The sequence below is a fragment of the Phyllostomus discolor genome, chromosome 11 (assembly GCF_004126475.2).
Source record: "Phyllostomus discolor isolate MPI-MPIP mPhyDis1 chromosome 11, mPhyDis1.pri.v3, whole genome shotgun sequence".
NCBI classification, from domain to species: Eukaryota; Metazoa; Chordata; class Mammalia; order Chiroptera; family Phyllostomidae; genus Phyllostomus; species Phyllostomus discolor.
The window spans coordinates 4,181,760-4,196,816 of NC_040913.2; the positions used below are offsets into that span (position 1 = coordinate 4,181,760).

The following is a 15,057-nucleotide window of genomic DNA, read 5'->3' on the forward strand; positions in this document are numbered from 1 at the left end:
TGCAGGGAGACCCCTCCCATTTCTTATTTGCTCGTCCTAACAGTATGTTTTAGGGTTATGTGATACTGGCAATCCTCTTCTGCTCCGGAACAGATGTGTGCATGCGTGTGCACACACACACACACACACACCCGCCTCCCAGAGGGCAGACCTGCTGAAGCAGCTGTCACAGCACATTGAGGTGAGGCCACGGGGCACACGCAGCCGACTTCCCATCTACACGGAAACCGCACACGGGCCACCTAGAGGTCACAACGCATGCTCTGCGCTGTGCAGCGGAACTCCTTCCCCCTCGTTTCCCGTGAGGATGTTCCCGTGTTTGGTTTTCAAAATATATCTTGTAAAATGAATCTTTATGGGAGGAGGGGGCCAGATAAGGCTCGGATCGCTAATGGGCAGTCCCTGCAGACAGCCTGCAGCACCATCGGCTCAGCCCCCGGGGCGGTCTCAGACTACAGGCTTCTGTGAAACACACTCCAGTTCGGGCTGCACAGAGTATCCTTGCTTCTGTTCACCTTCCAGGAACATACCTCGTTTGGAGAATAGTCGCTCCCGTTACTCTGAGACGCCAGCTCATCTTGCACCTTCCGGAAGAAAAAAGCGCACGGGATGTTTCATTAAACCACAAAGTGCGTGAGGCAGGAACCGCGTCTTTCTTGCCTCCCTCACACCCCCAGCCCACAGGCACCTGCTGAATACACACTGAGCTAATGAATTAGTGTGTTACGTGGCCAAGGAGGTTACACTTACATTTTCTAAAAACACGCAGCTGCGGTCACAGCAAATTACATCTAAAGTATCACATAAACTAAGCAAAGGGGTTTCCCAGAGCAGGGGTCAGCCCGAACCACCTGTGAAGGTTGCCCCCGAAGGCTCCACCCCCATCCAACAGGTGTTCAGTCACGGTTCCAGGCAGGGGTCCCCGAACACACAGAACCCCCCCACCAGGAGCCTTCGGCATCCAGCACGCGTGCCTGGAACCCAGCCTGCCTGGGAGAACCTCACGCCGTCCACTCGCACCAGTCTGCTTTGACAACAGATGGTTATTTCACCCAGATCTACCTTCTTCACGTGGGAATCAGGAACCCCACTAATGCACCTTTGTGGTGATGGCTGACATTAACATCTCCATCTATCCTACACCAAGTGCGTATAAATTTAACACATGCTTTCCTATGCCTACTGTCGAGGAGTGCCATTAAAAACATCCCCAACTTGGACACATCCGCATAATTGTTAGCCCTGGCTGATCCAGGGCTCTTCCTCCTCCTCCTCCTCCTTCTCCTCCTCCTCATGACTTCCTCTGGCCAGCAGAGCCCACTAACACCCCCTCCCCCTTTAAAATCACCGAGTGGTGTCCGTCACAGGCAGAGAACCCGCCAGGGCAGCCTTACCTCACACCCCGGAGAGGTCTCCAGCTGCATGTCACCGCTGCGGGCGTGAGGGGGAAAGATGGAGAGTGGGATTTAAAGCGCACTTATTTCAGCGTAAAAAGACAAAACGCTCAGTTTTTAAAAGGTCGACATACTTGAGTGCAGAATCCTGCAATTCTATGGCTCCCGCGGATTCGTTGGGGTAAAAGTTCATGTCACTTCTCTCTGCAGTCTCCATGCTCAATCTAAAGAAGAAAGGGGGAGATGTTATTAGATTTCTGACGGATCCTACCGCCTTGGGTTATGTGTAGTCTAAAAACTTAATATGTTAAATTTAAAGAAGTTGTGTTTACCATCAGGATTAAGTAATGAAAGGCTGATGGCAGAAATTTCAAATTACATGGTATTTTCCCATCCTGTGCCAAATTTAATATAACTTTAATATAACTTTCTGACTGCTGTTGGTCATAATATTCGTAGGTAGCACACGGTAAATTTTTTTCTAGAAATTTCTTAATTTACAGAAGCAAGTAAAGTTAAGGATACTGCATTATGGTATATGTATCAAGGATACTTTGTTTTGAAAGGAAAACATTTCTGATAGACTCTTAATGCCCTCATTCAAAAAAAAAAGAATTCATAATAGTCCTAGTTTCTGAGTTTCTGCAATTCTAAAACCAGGAATTTCTGCAAGTTGTATAAAGGTTTTAAATTTATTTTAAAAGGTGGGAGCAATATTTTATTATTATTTTAATAATAAGTGGGGGTGCTGGGTAGAAGGGGGCAAAGGAGGGAAAATCAGGAACACTGTAATAGCATAATCGATAAAATAGAATTAAAAACATAAAAGGTAGAATGAGTTCATATTATACATGCTTACTGAAAAATGGTATCACACCAACAACCGGAAATCCTTAAGAAACCAAGATAAAGGCAAAATTGGATAATAACCTGATTTTTTGATGTTAAGATTGTCTAAAAGCTACACCTACAAAATTGAATCACAGGCTTAACTAAAACAACAACAAAAAAGTCTCAGTCTGTGACACATGAGATAAAAGACAAAACCCGACGTGTATGTCAAGTTTTTGTTACTAGTCAAGTTTTTGTTACTAATGTTCCGTCCCCAAGCAGCTATAACCTCTAGAAAGGTCTTCTTCTTATCGGAAACAAGCCGAGGCCCGGCTGGCTCACGGGAGCATTGTTACAAAGTTAGGATCGTCTTATAGTAACTGTTTCCGGGCCAGCAACAGAGCCCTGCAGCAGCAGAAACCGGAGGGTTACTGTTACTTTCCGGGAGGAAACGAAACCACACACCTGCGTGCACCCTGGGCACCCAGGGAACACCTTCAGCATCAAAACACTTTTCAAACAAACCAACAACTAAAGGTGTCCCGTCACACCCTAGCCGACCCGCCACTGCCTCTCAGGGCCTGGCGACACTGGGGTTGTACCGCTGACCACGTTTTGGCAAATCCTCAGAACCCGGCGGAGGTGGCTGGGGTGTGGTTTTCCTGTTCACCCCGGAGCCAGACCACATCGTCTCCATGGTTTCAATTCCGGGGGCCCCTGGAGAGTTTACCAGGGATGAGCCTGAGACCCATGCCTCTAGTGATGAGGGAGTTATGACCTGATATCAGGTATATTGACTTACTGGGAAATATTTTGTCCATGGGAAGTTCATTTTCCTGAATCAAGAAGCCGAAAAATGAATCTACTGTATACAGTGCCATGATGGACGAGGGCCAATTTGATTAAAAACTGCCCTGCAACCCAAATCATTGCAGATACATTATTTAGTTAACTCGTATTTGCCACCATCGAATAAATATGGCAGTACCTGATACAACGGTTCTTCCCTTTTGGGAAAATCTCCCTGGTGGTTCTGTAAGTCAGAGATTTAAACTTTAAGCCACATAAAATAGGCATTTTCACCATATGTCTGTTTTTTAAGAATGATGCCAAAAATTCCCACGTGAATTTCAGGAGAGTGAATACATTTCACTCAAGGGTGGGTGGAGGTGGGGCCGCTGGCCTCCATCCGGCCAGAAGCTGGACTCCCGCGGAGGAATCCTAGGGGAGCGGGGAGTTGAAACACGAAGCGCGCCCACGCCGTGCATACAAACGTTTGCAGAAAGGGAGGCAAGGAACAGGTTCGTATCGCCTGCACCCGGAGCTCGGCCCCGGGGGACGCGCGCACCTGTCGGGGTCTGGCGGCGAGGCTGCGTCTCTCGGCGGCTCCGCCGTGGCCGTGTCCGCGTCCGGGTCTTCCTCGGCCGGATGCGTCCTGCAGCAAGGAACCAAGCGTGAGACCGCACCCGCCACACACGGAACAGCAGCGTCACCTCGGGTCTTAGGAGCAAAACCACACACGTCCAGCTCCCGTCTCACCCATGACCTCGACACGCCGACATTATGACAGAGACCAGTCAGTAGGACCCCGCGGGACGAGCCGCCAGAACGTACTGGAAAGAGCTCCCCCCACCCCCGACCCCCCGACCCCCCGACCCCCGACCCCGATTGGGGAAGCCCGGCGCTGCTGCAAAGCCTCTCAGTCTCAGTGCCCACTCGTCTGCACAGTCGGCACCCGACCAGCTGGTGGCGCTCTCACTGCCTTCCTGAGCCTTGGGGGGGCGGGCGCACAGGGGCGCTGGGCTGCGGCGGGGTCTGCACGACTTCCAGACCTCCCAACGCCAGTTCAACCGGGGTGGCTCGGCTTTACAGCTGTCACACAGCAGGGACCTCAGGGTGGGACGGCGGCCCTCGGTCTGAGCGCCGCGTGCAGCAAAATCATCTGCAGCACTCAAAAGCAAACCCAACCCAGGCCTGGCAGTCCCAGGTAGACCCGACTGGGGCTCAGGCATCTCACTTATCAAGCTCTACAGATGGCCCCGATTTGCAGGCGAGGCTGAGAACAACAGATGCAAGGTTAAGAAGGAGGCTTTTAGAGCTTTATATAGTTTAAAGAAGCCTTTCCCTATAATTCTACAAATCTATAATCAAGCCAGGCCTCCTTGGTCTTACAGAAATACACCCAGTTGAATGCCGCTCACACTGGATCGTGATTTGAAAGGAACTTTTTAATGCTTTTAAAGGGCGAGAGAGCTGTGGTCATGGAAACTCCTCTCCACCACAGAACGGAAGTGGAGGAGTTTTTTTTTTAACAGCGTGGAAAATCCTCCCTAAGGGGAGGAACCCCGTGAGGTCTGGGAGGAGGTCCAGTCCTACATGCCCCACTACAGAAAACAGAATCCTGTGAACCAGAATCCTGCTCTGTGACATGGGCCCAAACTCAGCCCCCAGGAGACGGTCCCCTGGCCCACGCAGATGGCTCCCGCCCACCCCCACAGAGCTTGCCAAGGAGATCTTCGTGGGCACCAGAACAGAAGGGACACCCTTCTGGTGTGCGGTTTCCTTGGGTCCCGCCTGGCTCTCTGTGGCCTTGGGGCACGGTAATGAATCTCTAGGGCCCTCAGTCTGTCCTCTGCGAAATGGGGAGAACAAGTCGGACTTACAGGACTGCCATAAAGTTGCAATGCGCTACTACTCATGACGTCTTTAAGACAGGGCCTGGCATGGGGTGTGATATTTAATGAGCACGAGCTATTGTTGCAAATGTGAGACTCAGGGCCAGGACATGAGAGGCGTGTGACTGTCTCAGATCTAGACACGGAAGAGTCTAGGTACAAGAGGGGGACCAGAGCAATTAACACGCCAGGTCCAGTGGAAGGAAGCCAGAGCCTCCATGTTGGAAATTCTATCTAATTCCCTGAGTCACGTTTCTACCTACAGCCTCAAATCTGAGAGAGCTCAGGGCCAAGGGAGGGGCGTGACCTTGCGCTGTACTGCACTAACCCTGTGACAACGAGCATCAGACGGGGGAAGCTGGCCACTTCCCATCAATATCTCCGGGTAAGAACGTCAGCTTGCCCCCTGCCCCCCAAGCGGACTGGAATTTGACCGGGACAAAGCTTCCATTCTGCTCAGACCTCGAAATCTGCAGGACAGCAGCTCATCACCAGGCCCCCGTACTCACATCCCCTCGGACGGCCAGGGCGAGTCCTCTTCTATCCGCAGCGGCTCCTCGTAGTGGACCGCCCTGCCCTGTGGACAGAACACACGGGTCTTCTGAGAACCACTGGCCATCCACGGTCGACAGTCCAACCCTGCCCCGGCCCATGTTCACGGCGGCATGGCTCGCCACAGGGGGGAGGCGGGAGCAGCCCCGGAGTCCATCAGTGAGTGCGTGGATCGACCACGTGGCGTCCACCCATATAGCGGGGCGTCATTCAGCCCCGAACAGGAAGGCGGTCCTGACACATGCTCCGATGCGGCCTCATCTCCAGGACACGCACGGCGCTAAGTGAAACTAGCCGGCCACAGGAAAGGACCCAGGACATGCTCCCACTGCTCGGAGGCCCCTGGAAGAGTCCAGCGTGTAAGGGGAGAAAGCAGAACGGTTCCCAGGGGAAGGAACGGGGAGACGCTGTTGAAGGAGTGAAGAACCCCAGTTTTACCAGACGAACAGCATTCCGGGATGCACGGTGGTGACGGCTACCCCATCACTAAACGCCACTGAATTTTACTCTAAAAAATGGGGAGGATGGTAATTTTCCCGTTCTCTTTATTTTACCATAATTAAAAATAAAATTTTTTTAAAAAAAGAAAACCTGGCCCAGGACCACAATGCCTGTTAACTGCCTATCAGAAAGCTAACACTTCTCTCCTGTTCCCTCTTCGCACCTCCTAGATGTTCACGGAGTCATGTTGGGCGTGTCCGTCACGTGAGGACGTCTGTCCCAGCGTGTGTGAGACGTGTGTGTGTGTGTGTGCGCGTGCATGCGTGGTGGGGAAAAGGGCTGCATGACACACTTAACAGAGGATGCGTCCGAGGACAACTAATAGGTTTCCCGCTCGCAGCATCCCCACTTCACCGAGACGCACCCCGCCCCATCCCCCCCCCCATTATTTTCCCAAAGAAACGCTGGCGGGAGTGTCGGGATGGCGTGCCCACCGCTGGAACCTCCACTCCCACCTCTGACGCAGAGAAGCGCCCCTCCGCACAGCCAGGAGCCCACGGCCAGCCCAGAGGCCGCCCCGGATGAGGACATGATCCCTGGCAAGGAAGGGACAGCAGCCACACGGACGGTTTTCTGCTCCAAGGTTCCGACACGAGCCCAGCCGGTCCCCTGGATGCGTCACCAAGCACCAGCCTCCTTCCAGGGAGGCAGCTGGTGCCCGACGCTGGTCTCCGGCTTGCCAGACATGCAGACACCTTCTGTACTGATCTGACTTAACAGCGCATGACAGCGCCAACAGAGCAATTTCTGAGCCGCACTGTCCGGGGCACAGGGGTGCCCACGGCAGAAAACACGCTGCCAGCAGTGACGGAGAACACACATGTTCTTCTCTCGTTGTGTCGGGCTTTGACCGCAGAAGCCATGGGCATCTCCTTCCAATTCTCCGTTTCATAGCAGAAAGCACCCCAAGGGTGAAACATTGGTTTTTCTTTCCATATGCACCACAGGGGCTACTGGGCTTCTTTTGCTGAGTTAGACAGGCACGCAGTTGATCCTCATTCTCTGTGGATCCCACAGTCATAAATCTGCTCCCTCAGTGCAATGCACCGGCACCCCCGCACCCACACCCACGCTGCTCCCTGTGTCCCTCGCAGGGACCCCTGCACCCACACCCATGCTGCTCCCCGTGTCCCTCGCAGGGACCCCCACGCCCCCACGCACGCTGTTCCCCACGCTCCTCGCAGGGACCCCCACACCCACACCCACACTGCTCCCCGTGTCCCTCGCAGGCCTGCACAGAACGGTGGGACCCCAGCTCCCGACACGCTCTCCCTCCCTGGCTCAGCTGCCAGAGCTTTAACAGGAGTCCTGTTCAGAGTCCATTTAGTGCCACTTTTCCCAGTTTGGTGCTTTTCTGGGTGATTTCACTGCTCAGGACACCCCCACCACGGTGCTGAGGTGCGGTCTCATGTTCCTGAGCACATGAGGGCTGTCTGTGATCTCCCTTCCCGGGAAACATGTGTCAGACAAGCTTCATGGAGGCATGGCCGAGTGAGTGGTGTGGGCCGCAAGTTCAGGGTCCACAAGCCAACGAGGCACGTTTGACAAGGAGTCTTTAAATAGAAACGTGTGGATATAACACGTAAACCACAATGAGCAAGGTCATGCACTGCACATCCGACATGGAACCTCGCCCTGAACTTGCCCTTTGGAGCCGAGGCTCGGGACATGCTAACTCGGCGCTGGGGGCGGCTTTGCAGAGCAGAATGGCCGTGAAGGGTGAGGACCAGCTGTAGTTACAGAAGCGCAGGACGCTGACTCGGCGGAGGGGAGAGGATGGGGTTTTGTGAGCCACGGAAGCCTCGGTCCCCGAGGACCGAGCGGTCGGCACGCCTGCGGGCCGGGCCGTCCCGCACACTCACGGGCTTTGCAGGCGACGCGGCTCACGGCTCAGAGAAGCCTTGGTGTTCAACGCCGGGCTTTTCATCGCAGGTGCGGGCTTTATTTCATCATCAGCACCCTTCTCTCAACCTTCCAAGACAGGGGCCTCTCGCAGGGCTGATCATCTAGGGGGTCACCCTCGAATTCTTGGGGGGCCGCAGCCTGAACCAAGAAGACGGGCCAGAACTTCCTGGGGCACCGCACCGCGTCTCAGGGTGACGCCGTGACCACCAGCTTCCCCGACAGGCCCGTCTCCCACTCCTCGATGCCACTGTTACGAGGAAGCTCCACCTGACAGCCCGGCCACTTGCCCCTGACCTTCCAGCGCCTCATGGCCCCGACAGCAGTCGGGGGGCCGGTGCCTGCAGCATGGGCCCTCCAAAAGGGGAGGACGCTCATTCCAGAGCCTGGAAGACCCCCCTTTTCTCTCTCTGCTGCGGACACACCCCTGAGAAAAGCGTTCACCCAGAAAACACAGACGAGACAGCAGCACCTGGCTTGTTCAGCTTTCACTGAACGGCCCCGGTAACTTGGACTTTCACCCACTGACACGATGCCCCGCACAGGGGAAAGGGGAGTGACTCCTAAACCCCACCCACGTGCCGCCAGGCGGAGGGCGGTGCCTGGGAGGATGGGGTGGCTCCTCCTGGCAGAAAGGAAACTCGCTGGTCTTTGAGGAGGAGTTGTAAAGGCCCGAGGAAGGGGGCAGCAAGCTGGCCTTCAAGGTGCTAGGCGGTAACCTGAACCGAAGAGAAGTCAGGACATAAGACGACCAGCGGACCCTCCACTTGCCTTCATGTAGTTTACGAATTCCGGGCGGAGAACATCTGTGCCACAGGTAAGCTGGTCCCCTGCTTCTCCTGAGCTGCTGCTGTCGCCCGCCAGGGACGTCTCGGGTGGGAACTCCGGACGGAAGTCCCCTGGGAGGAACAGAGAGAGAGCGGTGGGAAGCATGAGTCTCGACCAGGGGACCAAGGACGGGTCTGTCTGCTTCTCGGGGGGACGGGGTTGCCTAATGACTACAGTCTTCCCTCCTGCCTCTTCAAGGGGTGAACGAATGGCCCCAGTTTTCTCTTCCCTGAAGGGTGTAAGGGAAAGGTAAAAGAAGGTAAAGGAAGGTAAGGTAAGGTAAGGTAAGGTGTAAGGTAAGGTAAGGTGTAAGGTAAGGTGTAAGGTAAGGGAAGGGAAGGGAACAGAAAGCCCCAAACTGAACTTGGAAGTCCAAGGCCTCTGTCAGGCTTACTTCCTTGTGTAAGAAATGAGATTTTGTCTTGGTTTTTTAAGGCACGGAGAGAGGACAGCAGGAGCAAACCCCTGTGTCCTCCGTAACGTGTGACGTGTAACTAACGAGGGCAGCTTCACTGTGCACCAGCTGCGCGGCCGGGTCGGCTCAGACTCTCCGAGCCTCAGTGTGCTCTACAGAACTGGGGTCGTGAGGGGCCCCCTCCGAGTCTGAGCTTCCAGTGAGGTCACCTCCGCCCATCAGCTGCTATCGCCGCGTTTGTGCACTGTGTGAACACGGCCTTGGGAACCAAAAACCGAGCCCCTCCTCCCCACCTCGCACCCTCAGACCTTTCGCTGGACTCAGGCGGCGGCACGGGTCCTCCTTGGCGGCCTGCTCTTCCTCCTTGATGTGGGACATGGGGACGCTGAGGCTGACCGCGTCCTCGTCCGATGGCTGGAAAGAAACGGGGCGCTGCTTCAGGCTGGGGGAAGGGCTACCGGCGCAGCCGGGGAGAATGCCGCGTGAGGGAAACCACCAGGCTGGGACTCGCAGAGGCACCGTATCGGGTGAAAGACACCAGGTACCGAGGACCACTCTGCTCACAGAGCTCAAAAACGGGCAAAACGAATCCACGGTGTTTGAGGTCAGGCTCGAGGCTGCTCTGGGCTCGGGGGTGGGGTGGTCCCAGAAGCGGGGCATTTTGGGGTGCCGGGGAAGTCCTGCTCCTCGAGCTGGGGGCTGGTGATGGGCTTCACTCTGTCGAGAATCACCCGGCTAACGCCCGTGCCCATGCTCTGAGCCGAAACTCTCCCAGACGTATTCCAACCTGAGAGCCGCAGGCTGGGGGCCGGGAAGGGCCGTGTGACAGCCGGCAGAACGAAGGGACACCTGCAAACCGGCTGTGACAGGACCCCCAAGTGGAACCGGTTGTGTTGGCAGGACTGTGACCGGGAGACCTGACAACAGTCACCCACCACAACCCTCCGCAGGTCTCACGTGGCTCGTCACCGAAAGCCGACGGTCCACCAACCTCGGGGACAATGTGCTGTCTATTCACAGGGCCTTCTCCACGCTTCTCGACTAACTTCGGTTTGTTTCCCAGTTTCAGGGTGAGAGCGCTGCCTCAGGGGGTAGAAGGGCTCCATGGGAACTGATGTGGAGCAAGAGTTCTGTGAAGTTTCCAGAATCACACTTGGACTTGGTCACGGGGTCCGTTCTCTCCCCGGGAGTCTCGCTTGCCCCACCAGCCGAGGATGCTGATTCAGAAAACCGATGGTCCCATCACAAACGCAACAGGAAGCCTCACTCATCTTCCTCCATCTCCACGTCAGTGTTGTCATTTAGTGAAGTCACAGCGCGTTTCCAGTCCCAGGGGTCAGGGCCCCGCCCCCCAGAACTGGCCCGCTCCCCCACTCCAGAGCCTACAGCTCTCCGAGCACAGAGTTCGCTCCCTTGTGGACACAGGTGCAGATTGGCAGATGTGACAAACCGGCATCTCCTTCAGGAAACACATGTTCAGCGGGGTCCCAAGGTTTTGGCTTGTTCATCTTGAGGAAAATGGGTTTTTAGCTTCTTAATGACCCATGCTACGTCCATCAGAAGATGGCGGCAGCCAGAAAAGGAGCCAGGGGGGATCTCTGAACCCCACGATGAGATATAAAAGGGGGCGGGGGGTGCGAGATCAGCTGGCCATACAAATTGCCAAACAAAGCGAAAACAGAAAGCTCCCATGGTTAATTCGGAACCCTGATCATTCTAAAATAATATATATTCTTGGACGTGTCCCCAGGTAATGAAGCTACCCTGCGAGATTTGTGCACCTGATTCTGTGGAATATAACCTCCTCTATAATCCTCTTTCCTTCCAGCCTCTCCCCACCTTAAACGTGCAGCAGGATTCCAGAGATAAGCATCTCGTTACACGGGAGGGAATAAACTCCTAGCCCCTTTCTTCCCGTACGACGGCATCAGCATCCCACCGACACTGAGCGAGGACGGAAGGATAATGCTGCTCTGTGTGCGACGGCTCATTAGTGGACTTGCCCTTAGGAGGCAGGTAATCGAGAAAGCCGAGTGCGTGCCAGTTTAACAGCAAATGAGTTCAGGGTGAGTCACTTCCGAAACAATGGGGCATTTCAGGGGACTCTCGAGTTTTAATAAAGCGAAGGGGGTTGAATTAAATACGACTTATAAAGCGGCGTGTTGAGTATTTTCTCCCCACTCTCCCCCCCCACCCCTCCCTGGGAACCACAGTAAACTATTCACGTGGCTCCACGGAAGTCATTTCTTTTACGGACAGGGCCTTTATTTCTGGCTAACTCTGCTTCCTCTTGAGACGCTCTGTGAGAAAGAGTTTAAGGTGTCCTAGTTTTTCTTTTAATGCACTGCTTTATAAAGAATTCGGGGGGGGAGAGATGATAAATTCAAATACCTTGACTATATATTAAACCTCGAAGGTCTGAAGAGAACTACAAATAGGCATTTCCCTAGAGTCACACATACGGCCCTATCAGTTGTTTCTTCGAAGACGATTATAATGTCTCGAGCCCTACGACCCCAGAAACGCCCTCAACAAGGGAAGACCTGGCGATACGCCAGCCCTCACCCCACCTGGCTCCTCCCAGCTCCCAGGGTCCAGAAGCTCATTCAATGGTAGAGCAGTGAAAGATTTGGGAGCATCTAATAGGGTCCGGATGAGATAACAAATGTGCTATAAATACGCTACCTAGTAACCGCTTTAGAATGCTAATAAACTTTTTACCCAATGATCTGAAAAGAATTCCAGGACACAAATATTGCTATAAAAATGACGGCTACTCATAAACTCATTGCCTCGGGGTGCACTGCTAAAATGCAATGTACATTTGATTCCCGCACACTGATGCATGCATCTAACAAGTTTTCCTAAACTGTCCTGTCACTTAAAAACAAGCATTTATTAAAAGTGCCTCATGGATACTTGCACCTCACTTAGTCATTTCATAATCTTTATTAAGCATTCGAGAATATTCTAGACAATGAGGGGTGCAAGGAGATCAGAATCCTACTCCTGAGACATCAGCAAAATACTGAAGATGCAGAAGAAGCTAACAACGGCTAATATTTATACAACGCTGGGAGGATTTCAAATTGTTGCTTTCGCAAACATTATCACATATTCCAGTGCAGAGGGCTAATGCCTTTTACCAGAAAGGGGCTCAATAAATGCAGCGGATCGCGCTGGAAGCAGAGAAAGAAAAAAAAAAATCGCGAACTGATCGTGAACTCACCTCCGTGGCCGATAATCGCTTGTCCCCGTTATCGCTCCCAACGCCCGAGTCGGAATCCTTCTTGCTGGGGTAGACGCCGTCCAGATGGAGTTCACAGGGGGAAGAGTAAAATCGCAAAGTTCACAAGCTATATCAACTTATATTCCAGTTCTGAGTTTGCTCTGTACATTTTTATGGTTACCATGAGGCACCAGAGCAGCTCCGTGTCAAAGGGCGTTACGACAAGGGCCTGATGGAACAGGAACCACATACTCGCACTGTCTAAACACGGTGCAGAATAAACTCTCCGTGTCAGGGTTTCACGGATTTACGCTTTCGCCCAGCGGCCTGTTCTTTGAAACAGTTAACAGTTTTCTTATTCTGATCATTTCCATAAAAAAAATGCAAAACCTACCTAATTGCTTTTTTAGGTTTTGAAATGTTGGCAGTCTTGGGAAAATTCTGGAAACTGGAATCCAGTGACTCAATAAATTTGATGGCACATTTTACAAAATAATGGAAACCTATTTTAAGCTTTATGTAGAGGTGCCATGAAGGTAGTCTGAGATTTTAAGTCACTAGTTTCCTTTTTTAATAAAAAGTTAAGGAAAGATGACCTGGCTGGCATAGCTCAGTGGATTGCGCACAGGCTGTGAACCAAAGTGTCACAGGTTCGATTCCCAGTCAGGGTACATGCCTGGGTTGCAGGCCATGACCCCCAGCAACCGCACATTGATATCTCTCTCTCTCTCTCTTTCTCCCTCCCTTCCCTCTCTAAAATAAATAAATAAATAAATAAATAAATAAAATCTTTTTTAAAAAGTTAAGGAAAGATGTCTGCAGCGAAGACTCCTCCAACCGCTCTGTGTCCGAAAGTGAGTTCGGCATGGGAGTTTTGCCCTCCAAAGCTACAAGGCCCGATTTGTGCCAACAGGCAGCCAAGGACCTGCAGAAGGATTCTAGCCCTTCCGTCCTAAACAGGAGACGGCGAAACCAGGCATGCTGCATTTCAAAAAGACCATTAAAAAAAAGGAAACCTGCAGTTTCTCTTCACAACGTTCTGGGAGTGTATTCAAACTTAGTAATGAAAAAAAAAACCCATGTCTGAGCTTGACACTGTCGTTTTCAAGGATAAATAAGAAATATCTGTGTATATTATACATCTTATTTATAAGCACACACACACACATATATGTGCACACACGTAAGTGTGCACACACACGGTACTCTGAGAAGGACTGATTTTCGACGAGGAGAGAGTAGGTGAGATTTTTGAGGTGCCAAAACGTTACCCACGGCATCAATTTTCTCCTTCCTATTCCCAAAGTTTCTGACACTCCGAGTTATAAGTCTGCCCTGGTTGAGTGAAGCAGAAGGATTTTGGAGCGAGGTCCCGGGAACACCTCGGCCCAAGCAAAACTCTAACGAGGGGCCGGGAGCCGGGCGGGCGCACGCACCTGTCTTCCACGTGCTGCTGGGACTGCGGCCTGTCCATCGTGTGCAGGTACAGGGAGTCGGCCGTCTTCATCTGGCAGGCCTGGATGCTCAGGTACTTGAATATGTGCACTTTGCCCTTTGTGCAAATCTGGGGAGACAGCCATCACACACACTTAATCTTTTTAATGGCAAAACAAAATAGCAACAGGAGACAGCCGGCTCTGTATATTTTAATCTTTGCGTTTTCATGCCCAGGGACCCTTCAGTACCCAAGGTGTCCTCTACAAAACACAGAAGAGTTTAGGCGGTCGTTCCTTCCACTTGGAACAGAAAACCGCAGCTCGAGCAATTTCTAGTCTTTCTTGCAGGAAAAGTGCAAAATCCTAACAGAAATGCGTGTAAGTGTAAATAGTGTAAAAAAACCTACAGAAGTCCAATACCTAACCTGGCAACCCTCCAATTCTGGACACGTTTATACTCCAGTTGTGTCTCCTCGTTTAATATTTGAGCTTGACTCTTGTCTCTAAATGAACAATAATTACATTTCAAAAGGCTCAAGCTCCATTTCCCAGCCAACATTAAAGTAAGGAATCTATTCCTCTTTTTCACTCCATGGAAGAGTGTCAAATGTACATCTAAATAATAAAATAACCCGATGTAACGGGGGCTGCAGTGCTAAGAGGAGCGAACCCCACACTAGTAAGTAGGCTGGAGGTGGCAGGAGACGACTGGCTGCCGTCAGAAACACCCAGGGGTTCATCCGCCTTTGCAGAGACTGTCCCTGCTCAGAGCCGTGCGAACACTGCATCACACCGGCAGACGGTTACCCAAGTGGCTCTTTGCACCCCGCCCACCTTGGCCGGCCGCCCCCCTCACCTGTGCTGGCGGGGACTGCAAGGGGTTGTTTTCCAGGAGCAGGACTTGCAGCTGCTTCATCTCTCTGAAGCAAACAGGGATCCCCAGCACTTTATTGCAGGAAAAGTCAAACTTGACCAAGGGGAGATCTACTAGTTCTAGAAGAAGAGGAACAAAAAAAAAAAAAAGAAAAGAAAAGAAAGAAAGAAACTCAGAAAGCAACACGACTGAATGGCCAAACATTCAAAAAGTTGCTTTCTGCGCATCAGGGGAAATGTCACCCAGCACCATCAAAAGTAAGCCCTGTGTCAGGAATCTATGTAAATGTACGGGTATAATATTGTCCCCAGGGGAAGGCGGGATCTTCCACTGGGGGTTCCATCATTTAAACTGTTGTTAGTATTGGTAAGAGCTGGAAATACTTAGCCCTGGCTGGCGTAGCTCAGTGGATTGAGCACG

At 52.3% G+C, this 15,057-nt stretch overlaps 1 protein-coding gene across 1 annotated transcript in view; it reads right to left on the reverse strand.

The window, feature by feature from the left end:
• LRCH1 (leucine rich repeats and calponin homology domain containing 1) overlaps positions 1-15,057 on the reverse strand; it is a 147,685-nt gene that overhangs the window by 36,949 nt on the left and 95,679 nt on the right. Inside the window, exons 5-14 of the mRNA XM_036011677.1 lie at positions 14,620-14,756; positions 13,764-13,891; positions 12,328-12,391; positions 9,407-9,512; positions 8,627-8,754; positions 5,410-5,477; positions 3,574-3,660; positions 1,529-1,618; positions 1,395-1,431; positions 531-584 (exon numbers count right to left, since the gene is read on the reverse strand). Of these exons, the coding sequence (XP_035867570.1) occupies positions 531-584; positions 1,395-1,431; positions 1,529-1,618; positions 3,574-3,660; positions 5,410-5,477; positions 8,627-8,754; positions 9,407-9,512; positions 12,328-12,391; positions 13,764-13,891; positions 14,620-14,756 (899 nt within the window). The remainder of the gene's footprint in view (positions 1-530; positions 585-1,394; positions 1,432-1,528; positions 1,619-3,573; positions 3,661-5,409; positions 5,478-8,626; positions 8,755-9,406; positions 9,513-12,327; positions 12,392-13,763; positions 13,892-14,619; positions 14,757-15,057) is intronic.